The sequence below is a fragment of the Mesoplodon densirostris genome, chromosome 10, assembly GCF_025265405.1.
Source record: "Mesoplodon densirostris isolate mMesDen1 chromosome 10, mMesDen1 primary haplotype, whole genome shotgun sequence".
Lineage (NCBI taxonomy): Eukaryota > Metazoa > Chordata > Mammalia > Artiodactyla > Ziphiidae > Mesoplodon > Mesoplodon densirostris.
Genome location: NC_082670.1, coordinates 27,617,349 through 27,637,475, shown reverse-complemented (window position 1 = coordinate 27,637,475; position 20,127 = coordinate 27,617,349). Strand labels below are relative to the sequence as shown.

The 20,127-nt window shown below is 37.0% G+C and overlaps 2 protein-coding genes across 4 annotated transcripts in view; one reads left to right on the top strand and one right to left on the bottom strand.

Moving 5' to 3' along the window:
• Nucleotides 1-2,816, bottom strand: part of MMUT (methylmalonyl-CoA mutase) — a 28,382-nt gene extending 25,566 nt beyond the window's left edge. Inside the window, exon 1 of one of the 2 annotated variants that reach the window (XM_060110599.1) lies at nucleotides 2,641-2,816. The gene's annotated coding sequence lies outside the window, so the exon portion shown is untranslated. The remainder of the gene's footprint in view (nucleotides 1-2,640) is intronic. The other variant, XM_060110597.1, reaches the window with a different exon arrangement.
• A 114-nt stretch (nucleotides 2,817-2,930) lies between these two features.
• CENPQ (centromere protein Q) lies at nucleotides 2,931-18,592 on the top strand. Of its 2 annotated transcripts, none has more exons than XM_060111060.1 (9): nucleotides 2,931-3,008; nucleotides 7,490-7,632; nucleotides 8,396-8,450; nucleotides 9,511-9,631; nucleotides 10,220-10,288; nucleotides 10,819-10,948; nucleotides 15,919-16,029; nucleotides 16,193-16,267; nucleotides 17,666-18,592. In XM_060111060.1, the coding sequence occupies exons 2-9, from the start codon at nucleotides 7,531-7,533 to the stop codon at nucleotides 17,795-17,797; spliced, it is 795 nt and encodes a 264-aa protein (XP_059967043.1). In that variant the 5' UTR covers nucleotides 2,931-3,008; nucleotides 7,490-7,530; the 3' UTR covers nucleotides 17,798-18,592. The 2 variants fall into 2 exon arrangements, with proteins under 2 accessions (XP_059967043.1, XP_059967042.1); XM_060111059.1 differs by having other exon boundaries at nucleotides 15,919-16,038; nucleotides 17,666-18,587.
• The last annotated feature ends 1,535 nt before the right edge of the window (nucleotides 18,593-20,127 follow it).

The window sequence follows — 20,127 nt, the reverse complement described above, 5'->3', positions numbered from 1 at the left end:
TGTAGAGCAGCAATTTTAATCCTCGTAACACCACCAAGAAATAGGTACTAATATTATCCCCATTTTACAGATGAGGAAACTGAGGCACGGAAGAGCATTTAAACCTAGGAAGCATTTAACTAATATACTCACAGCCTGTCCCTGAAACTACAAGCTCAGCTAAATGGCCTCTTCAGTAATCCATACCACAGAGCTCTGTTTCCCTCTTTATACATCTATCATCTCCCACACTACAATATATTAGAACGTTTTTTTAATGTTCATATAAAATATTTCTTTATATAAGATATGTTTTATGTTTATACAAAACACATGTATATAAAATTTCATATACTATATATATTCTCCTCTATTCTATAAACTGATCCATCATCAGAGCTGTATATTCCTCATAATTAGCAGAGTCTTTTTCATCATTTTAGGTAACTAAGTCCGATTTCATCATTTTACAGATGTAGAAATTAAAGTCCAGAGAAATACAGAAATAAAGTGGCTTGATCAAAATTCCACACAGAAAAGCAGTAACTGTTCACCTGAGTTACTAAATCCTTGTCAGAGTCATATAGTCTCAATATGTAGAGCCTACTATTTTAAAAGATTTTGAGTTGCAAATTTTATCAATATATTCATCATGCCATGTAGTAGATAAGGCAACAGCAAAGTGAGCCTAAAATTCTATTTTCCATACTATTTCTTACCTATCAATTTAGTGGAGCTTAAAAGAAAATAAGAATACCCAACATTTGTTAGGGAGTTGTGAAACAAAAGACAATCCACTGGTGGGAGTATTAACTGATTTAACTATTTTCAAAAGCAAACTGGCAATATGCACAAAAGGTCTCTGAAATGATTATGCCATTCCACTGAGGGCCATCAGTCCTGGGAAAGTTACTAGATAAAATACATGTCCCCTATAGTTTTACTTGTAGTAAAGAAAACTTAGAAACATCTAACAATGCAGAAATAAGTGAATTACAGTATATACAAATTATAGAATTTTATATAGCTATTAAAATATGTTTAGGACTTCAGCAAAACTAATCTTTGATGTCAGAAGTCAGAAGAGTGGTTATGTATGGTGACTAGGAGAGAAAGGGAGCAAGAAAGGAGCTTTGGGGTGATGGTCTTGATCTGAATTCCTATTACACAGATGTGTTCAATTTGTGGAAATGCCTCAAATTTTACAATTATGATATGTGCACTTATCTGTAAGTTATTATACATAAGTTAAAATTTAAAATATGTTATGCACGGTTTCTTAAAAAAGGAGATAGGCTCAAAAAGTATTAAGTGAAAGATAAAAAACTGTAAATGCAATGTGTTCAACTAGTTAAAAAAGTAAATAGAACAAAGTCGAAACAGAAATACAACAAAAACAATTCCTATTTTTTTTAACTATAATGATTTTTATTCTATTAAATCCATGGGGTCCTTGTCATCCAAGTTCTTGTGAGCCATAAGCTATAGGTACCAGCTTAAAAGGTGGGTGAGAAAAATAATTAATTTATAACTGAACTATTAGGGTAGTAATGATATAAAAAGTAATCTGAAAACTGCCTGAGACTAGATTGCAGACAGATAATATCAAACTCATTTCACACAAAATACAGGTAGGGCTTTTCTAAACCTGGATAAATAATAGGAAAGAGCCTTATATTATATAAGTGACTTCCTAAAATTGCATGGCAAATTGGTAACGGTTGGAAATAGACATCACTTTTAGATAAGAACACAACTTCTGCTGATGGCAACAGGATTTCTGCATTCTCCTCATATCCATCAAGAGAGGCTTCAGCATCAAAAGAAGCAACATGCAAAGCAAATATAATAAGTCACTGATGGTTAGAATGTATTAAAGAGCAACGATGAAGCACACCCTCAAAAAATATGGGTAAAACACCTACTGAAAGCTCTGAATCAAATAACTTTCAAGTTTGTTTACATGTGGTTCCGCACTAATACTTCAAGAAAAGCTAGCTTGGAGAGGACAACATATAGCATGCCAATTAAATGTACTATTAGCATAAATAAATCATTAACCATAAGAAAATATTGGGAGAAAATCTTCAAATGATTTTAAATGTGACACACATACACAAACAGATTATTCAGTTTCGAGCTTATGAAGGATTGCTCTTTCAAGATAAAAATGAGAACAAGTTAGTAATTTACACTTTCATGTCAACTTTAGACCTGTCTTTCCCTCTCTCACCCTTACCTTCATCTGTACACAAGACACTTCCACTCCCGCCACCTCTTACAAAAAACCCTCACAATCACCGCGGCCTAGACGGAAGGCAGCTGTGAAGCCAGCACATCCCTCTGAAATCTACAATCGCCCTCGGCCTAGAGAAACTTCGGGGTGCCTGGGGGGCCAAGGAAGATGGCGACATGGCCTCTGGGACATTAAAGGCACCTTCTATCCTGCAGTACCTCCGGACTCCCCCTCGCTGAAAGAGAGCGGTCGGTGGAGAATCTAAACCTAAGAAGCAAGTAGAGGAGAGTGGGATCCCTTCCCAGTCGTAAAGTAAAGAAGGAGGAAGTTGGGAGGCTGGGAGGAGGGAAAGACAGAGGCTCAGAGGATAGGTATGGGGGGAGAGAGGAGTCTGAAGAATGGAGGGATTTGAAAGGCTGACGTGCCTCAAGGTGCACGGTCTTACTCACGGGTCGGCCTATCTCGGACCGCGGATGCGGGAGAGGACGGCTGGACCTCAGCGCCCCCAGCCCTACAAGTAAAAGGTCCCCAAAGCTGGGCCTGCGACCAAGCAAACGCAAAGGCCAGCGGGACGGGACGGGGGCGTTGGCCGACACCACCCTCTTTGCAGCCAATCTCATTGCACTCTCGCGGGAGCGCTCCCGATGACGTTAGGGGCGTGGCTAGATCCCCGCCTTTCTCCACAAGTGTTTCCGGTTTCTACGGGTTCACTTCCGGGTCTCCGTGGCTTTGGAAGGTTTGGGCGCGAGTTCCTCTGAGCGCCGCACCTGGAAGGATTCAAGAGGCGTCTTTGGTGAGTAGTGAAAGCGCTTTCCCTGACGGTGGCTCCAGTTTGGGGATGAGTTTTGTGTCCGGCGCGTTGGTGGCAAACTCCGCGACTCGTGTTTGAGGAGCTTGAGGTGGTTTTCAAAGAGCAGGGAGATCCGTACAGGTGTGCCCTTCGGAGCCAGCGATTGAAAAAGTGGTATTTGATTCGCAAGGAGGGAATGAAGCCACTCATGGTTCCTCCCTCCTTTCCCCGAATCATCGTAATCCTTGTTCTCCCTCCTTAACCTCTCCCGCAGTCAGTAGTGGGGCGAAGTGCAGCCTTAGTATGAGTGCCTTTGAGCCTTAAGGAAGCTGCGTCGGCAGCGTCGCTACCCCGAGGCCTCGTTTGTCAAGGGGTAAACATTGCGTATTTGCAGTTTTGCCAGACGTCGTGCTCACCTTTTGTGCCCATACAGAGGTTTAGCTTGGTGGCTTCCACGAGTTTCAGCACGCTGGCAAAGAAAACAAGACAATCTAGAATACTTCCCTGTTTCCTACAGAGTAAAGAATACATTCTTTACTGCAGTATATAGTCTGGCTGCAAACTACAGTTCCAGTCTTTTTTTCTGCCCATTCCTCCCGTACACGTCAAAGCCTCTCTGAATTTTTTCTGTCCCTGAACAGACCGGTTTCTTTTTTTTTTTTTTTTTCCTTTTGACCAGTTTCTTTTGAAGTGTCCTGCCAACGGGCTTTTTTTCTCTCAAATGCTTTACTCCCCTTCTTTCTGGCTAAATATTTCAAAATGTAATTCAAATATTACTTTTTTCTCTGAATTCTGTATGTCCCCCCCAATACCCACACCAGTTTGAGATATTCACTCATTTGTCTCGTAACATTTGTCGCGTTGTGTATAATTGAATATACATAGGAATTGTTTTCATATGTCTCTAGCTACTACCACTAGCCTGTGGTTTCCTGCGGATCCAAAACAGGCCAAAGTTTACTCTTCCTTTTTGTATATTGCTACAACTAGCCCAATAGTAACAGTAGATTATTTTATTTATTGAGTTCTTACTATGTCCCAAGTTCTAGACACTTTATGTGTTCTGTACAAAATTTTAGCTTTACAAAAGCCTTTGATGTTGATACTTTTAGCCGTGGGGAAAGTGAGCAAATTTAGTTCCCCAAGCCTGGGATTGGGGTCCCCAATCCCAGATTGGGGATTGGGATCCCCAGAGCTGGGATTTGGAACCTGGGCAATTTGTCCTCATCCCTGGCTGGCTCTTGGCAGTGGTTCTCAACCTCGGGCAGTTTTGCACCAGCGGATATTTGATAACGTCTGGAGACAATTTTGGTTGTCACAACTTGGAGGAGTGGGAGAGGCTCCTGGCCTCTAGTGGGTAGAGATCAAGAATGTAGCTAAACATCCCACAGTGCCCAGGGCAGCCCCCATAACAAAGAACTATCCCATGCAAAATGTTAATAGTGCTGAGGTGGAGGAACTTTCTGCACTATGGCTAATTACCTCAAGTAGGTATCAACGAAAATAGAGCTTTTCAGACTGTCTGTGGTAAAGGACCAATTTTAGGTGTTTTTTTTTTTTTAATTTTTAATCAGTCACAACTGATACTTTTGTAAAACACAATTTTAAAACTGAATACTAGCCAAACCCATGGAATGTACAACACCAAGAATGAGCCCCAATGTAAACCATAGACTTTGGGTGATAGGATGTGTCAGTGTCGGTTCATGGACTGTGGCAAATGCACTGCTCTGGTATGGGATGTTGATAGTAGGGAAGGGGGGGTATGCTCGAATTTTGTACTTTCTGCTGAATTTTTCTGTAAACGTAAAACTTCTCTTAAAAAGAAAGTCTTTTTTAATGAATTATTAGAAAAATTTAACAAAAAGAAAAAAATAAGCCAGTTCTTTTTTGGCCAGATCTAACGTACATAAAATTGTTGTCAAATTGCCATAAAAGTTTCTAAATGGGGCTTCCCTGGTGGCACAGTGGTTGAGAGTCCGCCTGCCGATGCAGGGGACATGGGTTCGTGCCCCTGTCCGGGAAGACCTCACATGCCACGGAGCGGCTGGACCCTTTGAGCCATGTCCACTGAGCCCGCGCGTCCGGAGCCTGTGCTCCACAACGGGAGAGGCCACAGCAGTGAGAGGCCCGAGTACAAAAAAAATAAAATAAATAAATAAAGTTTCTAAATGAATACTTTTAATGTCTATACTTTAAAAGACTGTAACAACCAGTTTGTAAATCAAATTTGGAGTAGCACTGAATTACATGTTACTGAATAAAGAATATCAAGAAAAACAATGAACAAAACCAAACTATAAATAAGTGCCAAATGAAAGAGAGTGTAAGAGCCCACAGACTTTTAGAGAGCGTTGAGGTGGAGTAGTTAGGAAGGCGTTCAGGTGCAGGTGGCTCATGATCGGAGAGGAGGTTGGGCACAGACAGGAGAGAGCAGCTCCGGTGGAGTATGCGCACTACTCACAGTGTGTTCCGGAAATCCAGTCTATCTGGAGAGGGAGATGCAGTTGAGGAGTAGTGGGAGAGACGTATGGAAAGCTTGGCATGTCTAGATTGTTAAGGACTATAAATGTCATGGTAAAGAGTTTGGATGTTATGAGGTAGGTATTACGGAAGGATTTTTCTTTTTTAATTAAAAAAAATTACCTATCTTGTTCCAAAGTTTGTGATTGGAAACAACTTGGGTTGACTTATAACTTTTCCACGCAGTGTCAGCTGCAGTGTATTGGCTCAGGTACATGCGCGAGGCTGGCAATCGTTGGTGTTAGCTATTGGTTGGGAGTTCATCTGGGGCTTTTGCCTGGGTCTTTAGTTCCTCTCCGTGTTGGCCTTCCTCATAGAGTGCTAGCTGGGTTTCAAGAGCAAATATTCCAAGCAAGGGGAAGTTGCAGCTGCTAGCCTCTTCATATTTGGGCCAGGAAACTGGTACAGAATCATTTCCACCATATTCTACTGCTCAAACCGCTGCACAGTCTGTAAGATTTAAGACAAGGGGACATATACTTCACCTCTCAATAACAAGAGTGAGAAGGAATTTGCACCATTTTTAGTCTCCTAAATGGAATGAGGACTAAATCTCAGCCTTCAATTGTTCTCTCACCTGGATGCTCTTCTTCAGTGAAAAACTGTACTGTACATGGCAGTCCTTCCAGGAGAGGTCCACGAGCAAAACTCTCATATGGATTGGTTTTTAAGTACGAGAAGTATATGGCATGGATGTCAAGTTGAGAGAATTTGACATTTTAGGAATGCAACAGAGGAGACTGGGTGTAGAATAAGGTGCCACATTGTTCAAAAGCAGGGTAAAGTGTATTTCAGCTTCCACTGCTTTTTGTAACTGATCTGACATGTAGTCTCCAAGTATGGTTTGTGATCTTTCAGTTAATTCTTTCTTTCCCACTATTTTTTTGTCTTATGGGAAAAAGAAAAGCTTGAACTTTTCCTTCTAAAATTTGAGAGAATAGATTTATCCAGAGTACCCACTTTATTGTCTGTCTCTAAATCTGCGTGTATATTTAAATTGTAGTAATGTGATAAACTCTGAATTTTTAGAAAAGGAATGGTGACTGGTTTATCTATTTATCTAACTATATATGTCTAGAAAAATATGTATATGTAATGTACACACCACACATACTTGTGTGTGTGAGTGTGTATGTGGGTTTGTGTTCACGTGTACTGTACCAAACGTGTACGTAATTTCTTAGCTATCTGCTCTTTATGATCTAGTGCAGGAATATATATTTTATCCCTCTGTTTCTTTTAGCAGAAATGAGTTTGGTGATAAAGAACTATTAAATGAGGAAAAGGAATTATTCTAAATTTTGTCATTGACATTCTCATCCCCACTCCGGTGCCTGTTTTGTAATGTGTGAGAAGACAGAGTAATCAGTATACTTCTGTGCTTTTGTTAAAATGCACATAACCCAATAAAAGTTAAAGCTTAACTTTTTAATTCTTAGTTCCTTATGAGTGAATTTACCACATGAATTTCTACAACGTAGATTCATGGTATAATCCTAAAAATGATCGTCTCCCATCTTTGACGTTAAGTTGAATGATAAATCCATTAAGCCTAAAATAAGAAGGCCTGAATGTTATTCTTTGAGTTGACATTATCTGTGACCAGAGTAAAACAATTTAGCATTATATATTTCCATTTTCTTGGATTTAAATATAGAGATAACGTTATTGTATGGGGGAGTATAAAGTAAGAGGTGTAAAAGTGTTTTTATATAAGATTTTTTATTGCTATACAAATGGAAGAAATTTTTAGGAATGAAATTGAATTAGGTATCTTTACTTTAATGAGAACCAATGTTATTTGTTTTAAAATATATTTAAATGTTTTAAAAACACACAATACTATCCCCAAACTTTCTGTATGATTTTTTTTAAAGGCAAATTTGGAATATTTATAGGTAGTCTTTTTAACAAAATGTTTTAAATAAAACAAGTCTTTAGTGTTCTTTTCATCTTTACAGACATTTTGAAGCACTGTTGTAGTTGTTCTGTTTACATCAAGATGTCTAGCAAAGCAAATCCTTCTAAGAAAAGGTCTCAACATTTAAAAAGAAATCCAAAAAGAAAAATTGATAATGAAGAAGCGGAGTTATCAGAGAAAGAGGTAATGAAATATCAAGTTTATCATTCAGGACTCTGATGAGAAATATCATCTGTTCTATGTAAAGGAGTATGTGAAGACTAAAGGTCAGCTTTACTACAAATTATAGTAATTCATATTCCACATATATTGTTATATGGGAGCTGTTGCAACATGGGTTGTAAAAGTTCTCACATAAAAATTGTTTCCCTCAATTTCTAAAGATATTGATCAGAGAATTCTTTAGGGAAGAAGTGCGATGGGGCATTGCTAAGGTGTTTAAATAGGAAGACTGGGAATGTAGTATACAGATTCTATGGCATTCATATGTTAAAAGACAAGAGAATCTTGTCAGTTGGTGGAGGAGATTTTTATTAACATAGAGAAAAATTAGTTTGGGAGGAATTAGCTTCTTCCTACCATAAAAGAAATAATCAACATTTTTTCTCTATTTACCCTGTATTAGACAATGCCTATATTTGTTTTTCAGGAAAAGTATATAACACTATTTCACAGGCAAGATGAGTATGATTTCTTTAAAACATTCTTTGACACCATATGCAATTCTATTATACTTTATCACCATTGTTCAGGAGTTGCTTTAGTATATCCTCTGCTTGTGATAAATACACATCCTTTTTCTGTAGAAGTAGCAATATACTTTTTTTCTGTCTTGCCAGAAGGTATATGAATTCTCTCCAACATACATGACGAATCTATTGCAATAGCAGTATCTTTTCATCTAATGTTTAATTCTTTATGCATGCACATGTGTTTTTCCCTCTAGGTTAGAAACACAGCGAAAAAAAATAAAAGTCGTCCAAAACATCTGTCTTCTGAAGGTATTCCTGTTCTATGTCTTGTTTAACCTATCTTTCCCAAGCTATCTATATTTATGAAAAAAATTCTCAGCATCTTGTTTATGAGTTGTGCATAAGCAAAAGACAGTAATAAACAATTACATTCTTATTTTTGCAAGAATAAGCAGTACTGGTTGGTCAGTTCTTTTGGTCAACTGAAATTTTACTTACCACCTGTAGCAAAATACTGTGTAGGGCTCTAAGTTGAAAGGAGCAAGAGAAATTCAAAGTGTACCACAGTCTGAATTATTACTGATTTGTGATATACAGACATACCTACTGACTTCTCTTTGAGACAAATATGCTTCTGTTTTGCCACCACTATTTAGATTAGATTGGAACCACTAAGTTTGTCTGGAGTAAATTAGTTTGGAATAGTCATCTTTACTTAAACATCACTTCGGCATGGAAGAATTTTCTACCTCTCCTCACCCAAGACCAAGTTAGGTCCTCCGGTTTTATACTTCCATAGTGCACTGGACTTTTTCTTTTGTAATGCTTTGCATACTTGAAATGTAATTATTTAATGTCCCTTCTCTCCAAAACTAATCTTCATGTGAGCCAATAGTGTACCTCCTTTGTTTATTTCTTATAAGTAGAATAATATCAACAACCTGTAGACACTGATTATCTGTTTGTGGTTTGGTTAATCTCCTTTGTTTCTGTTGCCATCCAATATTTGGCAGAAATCATTTTCTAGTCTTCTCAAAGAAGCCCTTTAATTCAGGTCATTTCTGAGAACCAGACTTTTATGTTGAATCCTAATAGTTGTAGCTTGGTTCTTTATTTAAGATTGTCTTGAGTTTGTATCCGCGATATCACTTAATAGTATTTTAGTTAACATAACAATAGTATATTCATATTCAACACCTGGCCTTTTATGGCTATGCAATAAAAAGGAAATTAAATAGTTTATACAGCTTCATAATATTGGTTCTGATAATTCCATTAGCTCTTTTAGATAAATTTATATTTGAATCACTTTTTAAGTAAAATCATACAAACTTCTAGAAAAAACAGTCTCTTCTTTCACCGGTGACAGGACAAGCAAAACATACTAATCTAAAACAGGTAAAGATCGCAGCCCACAAGAGAAAAACCTGGCAACCTCTTTCGAAGAGTAGCAGGGAACATTTGCAAACTATGATGGAATCAGTAATAATGTGAGTATGAAATTTTTTTCCATTTCACTCTTTCTATTTCTGCTTATATGTTTCCTATAGACAGTATCCTTTTAAATATTATTATCTACTTTATGGTGATAGGGTGTTTTTCTCTTTTGCAAGAAGATTCATTTAATGTCTTTTGATGGCCTTAGCATTCAGCAAAAATGTCTTTATTCATTTCAGAAACTTGGAATTTCATCAGTGGAATAAAATTGAAATCTTTGCTTGATCTGCTATCTACAACTTTTTCTGGTGAGGGATACTTTAGGAAGAAGTTAGCTCAAATTGATACTTTATGTGGCAGCTAACATGCTAAAAGGAATATAGAGACAGGATTCTGCCATCAAGGAGCTGAAATCTATTAGAAGAGTCAGACCTATAAATTAATTACAACAATATAATGTGATAAAAAGAACTTAGATTATTCCTCTGCTTTAAATGTATTTAACATAAAAGAAAAAGTGATTGATTCTGCCTGGCTAGTAAAAAGGGGTACTTGAAAGAAATCAGAGAGAAAAAGTAAACAGATTATACTAGTTATGTTTCAAACTAATATTTATTCAAACCCTATTTTTTCTCTTCTAGAGCAATTTTGAGTAACAGTGTTAGAGGAAATGAAAAAATTCAATATCATATGAACTTCCTAAAGAAAAGGTAATACAGTTATGCAATTAAAAAATGATTGAAATATAATTGAAAGGTTAAATGATGATTTGTCAGGGATTTGGGGGGGCGACTTATTGCTCAGATTAGCCACTGTTAATAAAAGAACATTACAGGGCTTCCCTGGTGGCGCAGTGGTTAAGAATCTGCCTGCCAATGCAGGGGACACGGGTTCAATCCCTGGTCCGGGAAGATCCCACATGCTGCGGAGCAACTAAGCCCGTGTGCCACAACTACTGAGCCTGCGCTCTAGAGCCTGCGTGCCTAGAGCCAGTGCTCCGCAACAAAAGAAGCCCCTGCTCACCACAACTAGAGAAAGCCGGCGTGCAGCAGTGAAGACCCAACGCAGCCAAAAATAAATAAATAGAATAAATAAATTTATTTAAAAAAAAAAAAAGAACATTACAGCCCTTGGGAATATGAGGGAAGAAAAAAGAGGATGACAGTATTTCAAAACAAAAAAACAAAAATGATACTAATGGTACTCAAAAATAAAGTTATGTTTTTATTCTATCCGTAAGATTGCTACAACTGTGTGAAACCCTGAAAGTCCCTCCCCAAAAGCAGCAAGATTTAACTCATGTGTCAAGTCTACTGAAAATGGAAAGGGCACAGCACAGAGCTAATGAAGAGGGTCTGGCATTATTGCAGGTATGAAGTTTGAACAGGGAGTTCATCTTTAGAGGGGAAGGGGGAAAAGACCAAAAAGTTTTTTAAATTGTCATGATATTCTTCTAATAACAAATACTAGATCTTGGACCAGGTTTTTCATTAACTTTTTATTTTAACAAAGCAAAAACTTTGCCTGAACTTTGGGCCTCTAAAGTTAAGACTATTTCTAATATATTTGTAATTAAGTAGCAGTATTATTTTGATCATCAGACTTTAAATATCAGATTATAGGAATTCATCACTAAATGCTGTAGCATTTCAAAACACATTATATTAGTTTTTCTGTCCTGTATATGCTACTTTATTGGCAAGAAGAACACAATCATCATCATTACTGTTGTTATAATCATTATAGATAACATGTAATGAGGGCCTTCTATGTTCTAATCACTGTTCTAAGCACTTTACAGTTATAGCCTTTAATGACTTAAAGAGACCTGTGCTATATTTCACATTTTACAAGTGTGAAAAAGAGACATATTGGCACTTCTAGCTGAACCTTAGACAGAGTGCTCACAGTTATGATGCAAACCTATTAGTCCGAATTCACGGCAAGTGATTCTTAATCATTATTCTGTAGAAGATAGTGGGAGATAATATTAGCTGTCATGATAAACTGCAGGCTTTTAATTAGTGGATACTTGAACAATTAAGAAAAGCAACCTTGGGGGCTTATTAAATAATTATTAAAACCAAAACAGATTGGACCATATATCCATTTGCCATTTTGAAGTAGTTTGTAGATATGGTCTTTGTTAGCAATTCAACTTTGTAAATCAATAAGTTTGTTAACCTTTGTTAGTAAATACAAGGTGGTGGTAGTTTAAGCAAGGAATGCATCCCTAACGATTTCTAATAGCTCACCATTCACAAATAGGTCATTCCAGATTTTCCATATGATTGAGAATAACAATGGAAGGATTTATTTGTGAGCAACAGCTCTACATATACTGTAAATTTATAGAGTGGTATTTTTTAGTGGTTGCCTCACTTTCTTCATTGTATGAGATTGTATTTAACTTTCATCCCAATGTTACTACTTTGCAAGAGTATATTTTCATTACTGACACTAGCTCCCCCACTTAATGAACAGTTGGATAACATTAATATAGGTTATTTTTTAAATTTCAGCTTTGTCTGAGATATAATTGACAAAATTGTAAGATATTTAAAGTGTACATCATGGTTATTTAATATAACTATACATTGTGAAAGGATTCCCCCCATCTAGTTAATTTCCCTTGTCATCTCACTTTTTTTTTTTTTTGGTAAGACCATTTAAGTTCTACTCTCTTTCAATTATATAATACAGATTTCAATTATGTAATATCAGTTATAGTCACCATGTTTTACATTAGATCTGCAAACCTTATTCATTTTAGCTGCAAGTTTGTATCCTTTACCAACTTCTCCCTATTTCCCCCACGCCCCCCAGCACCTGGCAACCACTTTTGTACTCTATGATTCTATGAGCTTGACTTTTTTTAAAGGTTATTTTAAAATGTTTTAAAGTATAATAATGGTAAATGTTATTTTAACATTTAATATTTGCATAAAGTACTAAATCAGAGAGAATAAATAGCCTTTAATCAGAGACAGTAAATGATAGTGTGATTTTTGTAACACTGGGTGGCATTTCTCTTTTACACCTAAAACTGGATCTCTGTGTGCCAAAAGCATAAATAGACTTAAATGGAAAAAACTGTTTTTCTATACTCGCAACACTTCTGACACCAAATTTATGGGGTTTTCATACCAAGCAGTTCTCCAATTCTCTGTGGAAACCAACTGGGTGTCCTACAATTTAATTCAATTCTAACACTAACTACCCGGAGTTAGCACACACCCCACAGGTTAAGGGCTCAGTCCCACAGAACTGCCCCCACTTCAGGTGCCAGTGCAAGGCCAAGCCTCCTGTACTTCTGACCAACCAAGTATAAATCAGGGTTTCCCATGACCTCCTCCTCCGGTTTGATAATTTGCTAGAACAGCTCACAGAACTCAGGAAAGCACTTAATTTACTATTACAGGTTTATTATCAAGGATACAACTCAGGAACAGCCAGAGGGAAGAGATGCGTAGGACAAGGTATATGGGAAGGGACACGGAACTCCCATGCCTGTTCAAGCACCTCCATGTGTTCACCAACCTAGAAGCTGTCTGAATCCAGTAATTTAGAGTTTTTATGGAAGCCTCAGCATGTAGGCATATCTATTATTAACTAAATCTCCAGGCCCTCTCCCCTTCTCAGAGATCAAGGATCCAGGCTGAAAGTTCCAACCCTCTGATCACAGGATTTTAGTTGCTCTGGTAACCAGCCTCCATTCCTCTATGAGTTATTCATTAGCATAAATTCAGGTATGGTTGAAAGGGGCTTATTATGAATCACAAAAAGTGCTCCTCCCACTTCAGTCATTCATAAAATGCCAAGGATTTGGAAGCTCTGTGCCAGGAATCAGGGATGAAAATCAAATGTATATTTCTTATAACATCACAACAGTCTAATGTTTGCTTGACAGTCAGTTACTCAGTTGAAGCACTGTTGGCGTTTTGGGCATAAGAGTTCTTCATTGGCATAAGAGTCTTTGAACTAGGAGTTTGTAGTTTGTTTTATCTGTGTCTATTAGTTTTCTCTAACGTGCCTTACTTAGAATGGTTTTTTCGCACTGCAGCCTAGAGTTACTGCTGGTGATGACTTTCCAAAACCTGTATCAGTTACCAGTAAGAGAAGTTGTGTTCATGTAACAAGGACACATTCATTGAACTCTCACTGCTGGTTCTAGGGAAAGGCAGTGGTGAACAAAGTCTTTTAGAGATACCGAGAAAATGGTATAGGACCTGCTGGGACATAGTTGTGTTTTTTTTTTTTTTTTTTTTAAATTCATTTAATTAATTAATTAATTAATTTTTTACTTTTGGCTGCCTTGGGTCTTCGTTGCTGTGCGCCGGCTTTCTCTAGTTGCAGTGAGCGGGGGCTACTCTTTGTTGCAGTGCGCAGGCTTTTCATTGTGGTGGCTTCTTTTGTTGCCGAGCATGGACTCTACGTGTGCAGGCTTCAGTAGTTGTGGCATGCGGGCTCAGTAGTTGTGGCTCGCAGGCTCTAGAGCACAGGCTCATTAGTTGTGGCACACGGGCTTAGTTGCTCCGCAGCATGTGGGATCTTCCCAGACCAGGGCTGGAACCCATGTCCCCTGCATTGGCAGGCAGATTCTTAACCACTGCACCACCAGGGAAGCCCTGGGGCATAGTTTTTAATCTCTCTGGATCTCACAACCAGAGTTAACATAAGAAAATATTAGAAGAAGGACAAAAAGTAACATTTTTACAGACAACAAAAGCATGCCAAAAATATGTGTTCACAAAACAGATGAATGCTAACCTAATTTCCCAAGTGAACCGAAAGAAATTTAGAAAAAGAATAGAAGGTATGAAAAAAGTCATAAATATTAGAAATACTAAAAAATGAAGTTATGGAACTCAGGAAAGAATTAGAGCTAAAAGAAAAAAACTTTTAGTAATGCAGACTAAGTTAGAAGGAGCAATAAGCAAATGAACAGAACGAATAATACTTAAATGAAAGGTAAAGTAAGGAGAAAATTTTAAGACTCAAAAAGAATGACATTTTTTTAAGGTATTGAGAAAAAGTGACAAATATAAAAGTTTGGCAAAAAAGACACAGCATGGATATGGTATGAATACCCAAAGAAGATAACCAAAGCAATGGAACAAAAATAATTTTTTTAATTATACTGAAAAATTTTAGTTCTTGTTACATTAACCCTTTCCTTCATTCAGTGCTATTATTCATTCCCTTCTGTAGTGTGTTGATGGTGGCCCACCAAAAGATATGTCTAAGTCCTAATGCCTGGAACCCAAGAATGTGACCTTATTTGGTCTAATAAGTGTAGCTCACAGACCCAAAGTCTTGTGTACTCGGGGATTAGCACACTATTCCTATAAGGGCCAGGTGATAAACATTTTACTCTTTTTGAGCCATGTATGGTCTTTGTTGCATAATCTTGTTTTGTTTTTTAACCATCCTTTAGAAATGTAAAAACCATTCATAGCTCTTGGACTGATCAAAAACAGCCTATGGGCAGTTGCAGACCTCTGCAGGTACCCTTTTTAATGGTTACTAGAAGCCATAATATATTTGCTGAGGAAAATTACTATAGTTGACGGTAAAAATTCGGCTTCCAGTATTTGGAGAATGATGTAAATGTAAGTATCAACCATATCGCTCCACAGGATTTAAGAGTTATTATTTCTGTATGACTTCTGTGTGGCTTCTTTACTTGTTCCCTGATCCCCAGGGGCAGTGCTATCCTTGGCTGTTGCTAGGACTAGATTTGAAAGCAGTGCAGTATTTAATACCATTTAGAAACCTGGAAGCTGGCTAACTCTATGTGTGGCCTGCAAGCCATACACCCCTGATATCATTATACTCATTTCATTCATTTCTTATTTTCTCTTTGTTTTCCCCCGTAAGTTATATTTTCTTTTTAGGTGGGAAACTGCCACTCATTTTCTATTACTATCTCTGCCCTAATGTTCAGCATTTCTTTCTTTTGGCAAATGAAAATAGCACTCAGATGTTCCTAAGTTAAAGTTAGAGTTTCTCTGCTGTTACATACCGCTTAAGGAATGCTCCTATACCTATTACCATCAGTCCTTGGGCTCTGCTAGATTCACACAGGTCTTCCAGGATATCTCATGCCCGCAGTTTTGGTAAGTTTTTGAGGAAAGCTTCACATACATCTTTGTTCCATTGGTAAATCAATTTCTAGGGAGTCTGTTTTCTGAAAGAAAAATGAAAATTAACAGTTTCTTCCAGAAGTGTTTCAATATATAAGGTGTTTTTAAAATATGTATGTATATATTAATAGCTGTTTGGGTTTCATTTAATAGTATATTTCATTTAAAACATTAGCTTTCTCTCTCTGATGCAGGAAGAAACAGATAAAATAGTGGAGACCATAGAGTCAATGACTGGGGATATTCACAGCCTAAAGAACAAAGTTCATGTTCTGAGAAGTGAGGTAGAAGAAGAGGAAAGGAAGGTAAAACAGGTAATTGTTTAAAAACAAAGTATCGCTAGAATCTGGATATAATTTTTCATGATTAGATTCTACCCAGACAGCTTTTGAGTGTAATAAGAGAAGTCAGCCTTTTGAAATAATCTAGCTTTATGAAATAATCTGGAGCTTTCTTTTTCTACTTCAGATGTTTCAAATAGATAGTGAGGTACTCTCTCTTCCTGAACTTTCCCAGAAGAGTCTCAAAGCACCCATACTTCAGGTAAGTACCAATTTACCATATTAACTGCATCACCAGTTACGAATTGTATATATGTAAAAACATTATATGCTATTCCTTTTTTTTTAAACAAATGAAATCCATGATATAAACTGTAAGGCAAAATTATTTTTCTCATTTGACAGTATAATTTGAACATCTCATTCTTGTCAATAGCGGTATAGCATTCCATTGTATGGATGTGCCATAATGTAATAATTTGTGAAAATGATGGAAGTAAATAATTTTTGCTAGTACAGGTAATGCTAGGAACACCCTTGCGCATATATCTTTACACATTTGTGCAATCATGGCTGTAAGATGGGTTTCTGGAAGCAAATCCTGACAGCTGCTTTTGTTTGTGCTTCTGATAATGGCGTGTGCAGCTTTTCCTAAGACGGTGCTGTGTCCACATTTGTGCAGTCATGGCTGTAGGACGGGTTTCTGGAAGCAGATCCTGACAGCTGCTTTTGTTTGTGCTTCTGATAATGGTGTGTGCAGCTTTTCCTAAGACGGTGCTGTGTCCACATTTGTGCAGTCATGGCTGTAGGATGGGTTTCTGGAAGCAGATCCTGACAGCTGCTTTTGTTTGTGCTTCTGATAATGGCGTGTGCAGCTTTTCCTAAGACAGTGCTGTGTCCACATTTGTGCAGTCCTGGCTGTAAGAGGGGTTTCTGAAAGCAAATCCTGACAGCTGCTTTTGTGTGTGCTTCTGATAATGGCGCGTGCAACTTTTCCTAAGACGGTACTGTGTCCCATTTGGGCGTACACAGCACACTGCTAACGTACCTTTGCAAAGGACCCCCATAGGTATTATAGTGTAAGTGTTTACAGTGGTAGAAAGCCTTTACATTTCCCCAGAAAGTAACAGAATTTTCCTGTCTCAAATCTACCTAGGGTGAGAGGAATGGGAATGGGCAGAGGGAAAACAATACCATAGATTTCAAAGCAGAATGGCAGTGAGCTGATGATCATTGAAGCTGAGTGAAGATGATATGAGGTTTATTATACCATTCTCTCTAAAGAACATACATATAACATTGTTCATAATGAAAGGTTGAAAACTAATTATATGGGTAAAGGTGGTCAAAAGGTACACACTTCCAGTTATTTATAAATAAGTCATGGGGACGTAATGGACAGAATGGTGACTAGAGTTCATACTGTATTGTATATTTGGAAGTTGCTAAGAGAGTAGATCTAAAAGTTCTCATCACAAGGAAGAAAACGTTTGTAACCGTGTTTGGTGATGGATGTTAACTAGACTTACTGTGGTGATCATTTTGCAGTGTATACAAATGTCAAATCATTATGCCGTCTGCCTGAAGCTAATCTAATGTTAATATCAATTATGTATCAAAAAAATAAAATTTAAAAAGTGAATTATTGTCATGCCCACAGAAAGAAATTCTGATGCTAATTCCAAACCAGAATGCTCTTCTGAAGGACTTAGATGTTCTCCATAATTCACCCCAGATGAAAAACATGTTAACTTTCATTGAAGAAGTCTATAAAAGACTGGATGCCTCTTAAAGAGTTTATTGTTTTGTTTTGTTTGTAGATTGTTCCATATGAATTTAATGTTTACGAATTTGTAAAAATGTTATTCTGCGTGATATTGCTGGGGCTGAGGCTTCTTCAGGGTTCTCCTAATATGCACTTTAAAATTAACCTCTATAAATCTACCATTAACCTCTATACATCTATTGTAGGCCTTGAAAACTGTTTTTATCTATTCCCACATCTAGGAACTCACACTTATGTTGCTGTATTTCCAGTTATTTGCCTAAAACCGTAAAATGAGAACAGCCACAATCCAATGGTTTTTAATGGCTGAGTAGAGTTCATTTATTGGTTAGTGCAGAGGAAATATGATACTGTGACTTAACATATGTAAAGTGTTTATAGTGCCTAGCACATAAAAATGTAAGTGTTTGGTATCAATATTGTTTTTTAGCTGATGACTTGCATTTTCTGTTTGGTCACGTGGGACTCTAGAAGTCCCCAAATGCCTTTGCTCTTTTACATAACTCCCTAGATTTTTTGTGGCATAATTAAGATTTGCCAGGTGTCTTTAACTTTAGAGGTAGCATGAACATTTTATTTCTTTGGTTAGGTTAGTGAATAGATGTTGAATATTTATTTTCTACTCTCATCAGAGCATACCTTTATTTCATAAAATTGTTAAAAACGAATCCAAGTTCATTTATTCCCTTAAAATAAACACCAAACCAAAAAAAATCCCTTCTTTCTAAATCTTTTCTTATTGCAATAATAAGCATATACACGTGAAGAAATTATCACTTAAATATGTTAAAAATCATTTTTAACCAACCACAGTATATTGTCTGGTTTGCTTTTATCTGTTTATAAAATAAAATAACTGTAATTTAATTACTTTTCTGTCTAACCTAGAATGTTTTGTCAGTTAATTTAGAGTGTGCTATAATTTTGTTAATGCCCTCCAGGCTGAGACCACCAGGAAGACAGCTTCAGTTAAATAAGTTGGATTTAGTGCTCACTGCAGTGAGGGAGACCACACGTCATGGGGAGCCCTGGGCAGCTCAGCAAAAGGGTCAAAAAAAAGGTCTTAGGAAATAATGGTCAAAAAGGACATTAATGGATCTTAAGGGAAATAAAGTCTTCGAAAAAGGAAACCTATAGTGCAGCATTTAAAGAGAACATTACAGTATATACTTTGGACTGTCTGCTACATGCCAGGCAAAGCAACTAAAGGAAAAAGATTTCACAAAATGTCTTAAAACCTTTGTGTTTTTAGAGTGGCAAGTAGAGCCCCAAATCACTTTTATTAACCATGACATTTATAATCGCTTTTGGTGGGGATGAAGGAGTTACATTAAGTCTGCTGTTTCTCTCAGAACGTCTGTTTAACAGATGATTGAAAGTCAACAGGAATTTCGACTTACCACTGTTGCTGAGGGGTAGTTCTCTACCACGCATAAACTGGTCATACTACCCTCTTGTAGCTTTGAAAAGTACATGATCTAATTTTGAGAGACGTACAGTATCTTCTGGCAGGTAGCAGGCAACATACACATATTTTCTTCAAAGGTTGAATTGTGGTATACTCTTTGTGAAGAATTTAAGAGTTAATGACAGACCCAAATAAAATTGAAATTCAACTGCACAAGATCCCAGTAACTCAGATGGTCATCTTATGTAGTATCCTCATCTGTCTAAATTCTCACATACACAGGCCATGCCAACTATCATACACCTTCTCTCTGGTGACTGATAAGTGCCCATGCCAAAAACTTTAAATTCTAAAAGATAAATATTTTGGAATGGAGCCTATATGGTGTAAAAATGTAGCCTGTGATAAAGATAGAATATCCAATAAAATGTAGAGAAAATAAATTATTCAATAAATGGTCTTGAGAAAGCTAGTGAACCAACCATACTGGGGATGGTGGTGGAGGGTGGTGGTAAATATTCCTACTTTATGACAGAATAGATTCAAAATAAATAAAATTAAATAGAAAAATAGAAACTGAACAGAATTTATGAATAAATAACTGATGTCAGTGTAGATAAAGCCCGACAGACATACTTGTTTTGTAGTACTTCACTTTATTGCATTTCGCAGATGCTGTGTTTTTTACATATTGAAGGTTTGTGGCCACCCGGTTTTGAGCAAGTCTACTGATGCCGTTTTTCCAACACCATTATTTTTTAATTAAGATATATACATTTTTTAAGATATAATACTGTTGTACACTTAGTAGACTACAGTACAATGTACACGAAACTTTCATATTCACTGTGAAGCCAAAAAATGGTTGCAAGATTTGCTTTATTGTGGTGGTCCGGAATTGAAGCTGCAGTATCTCTGAGGTATGCCT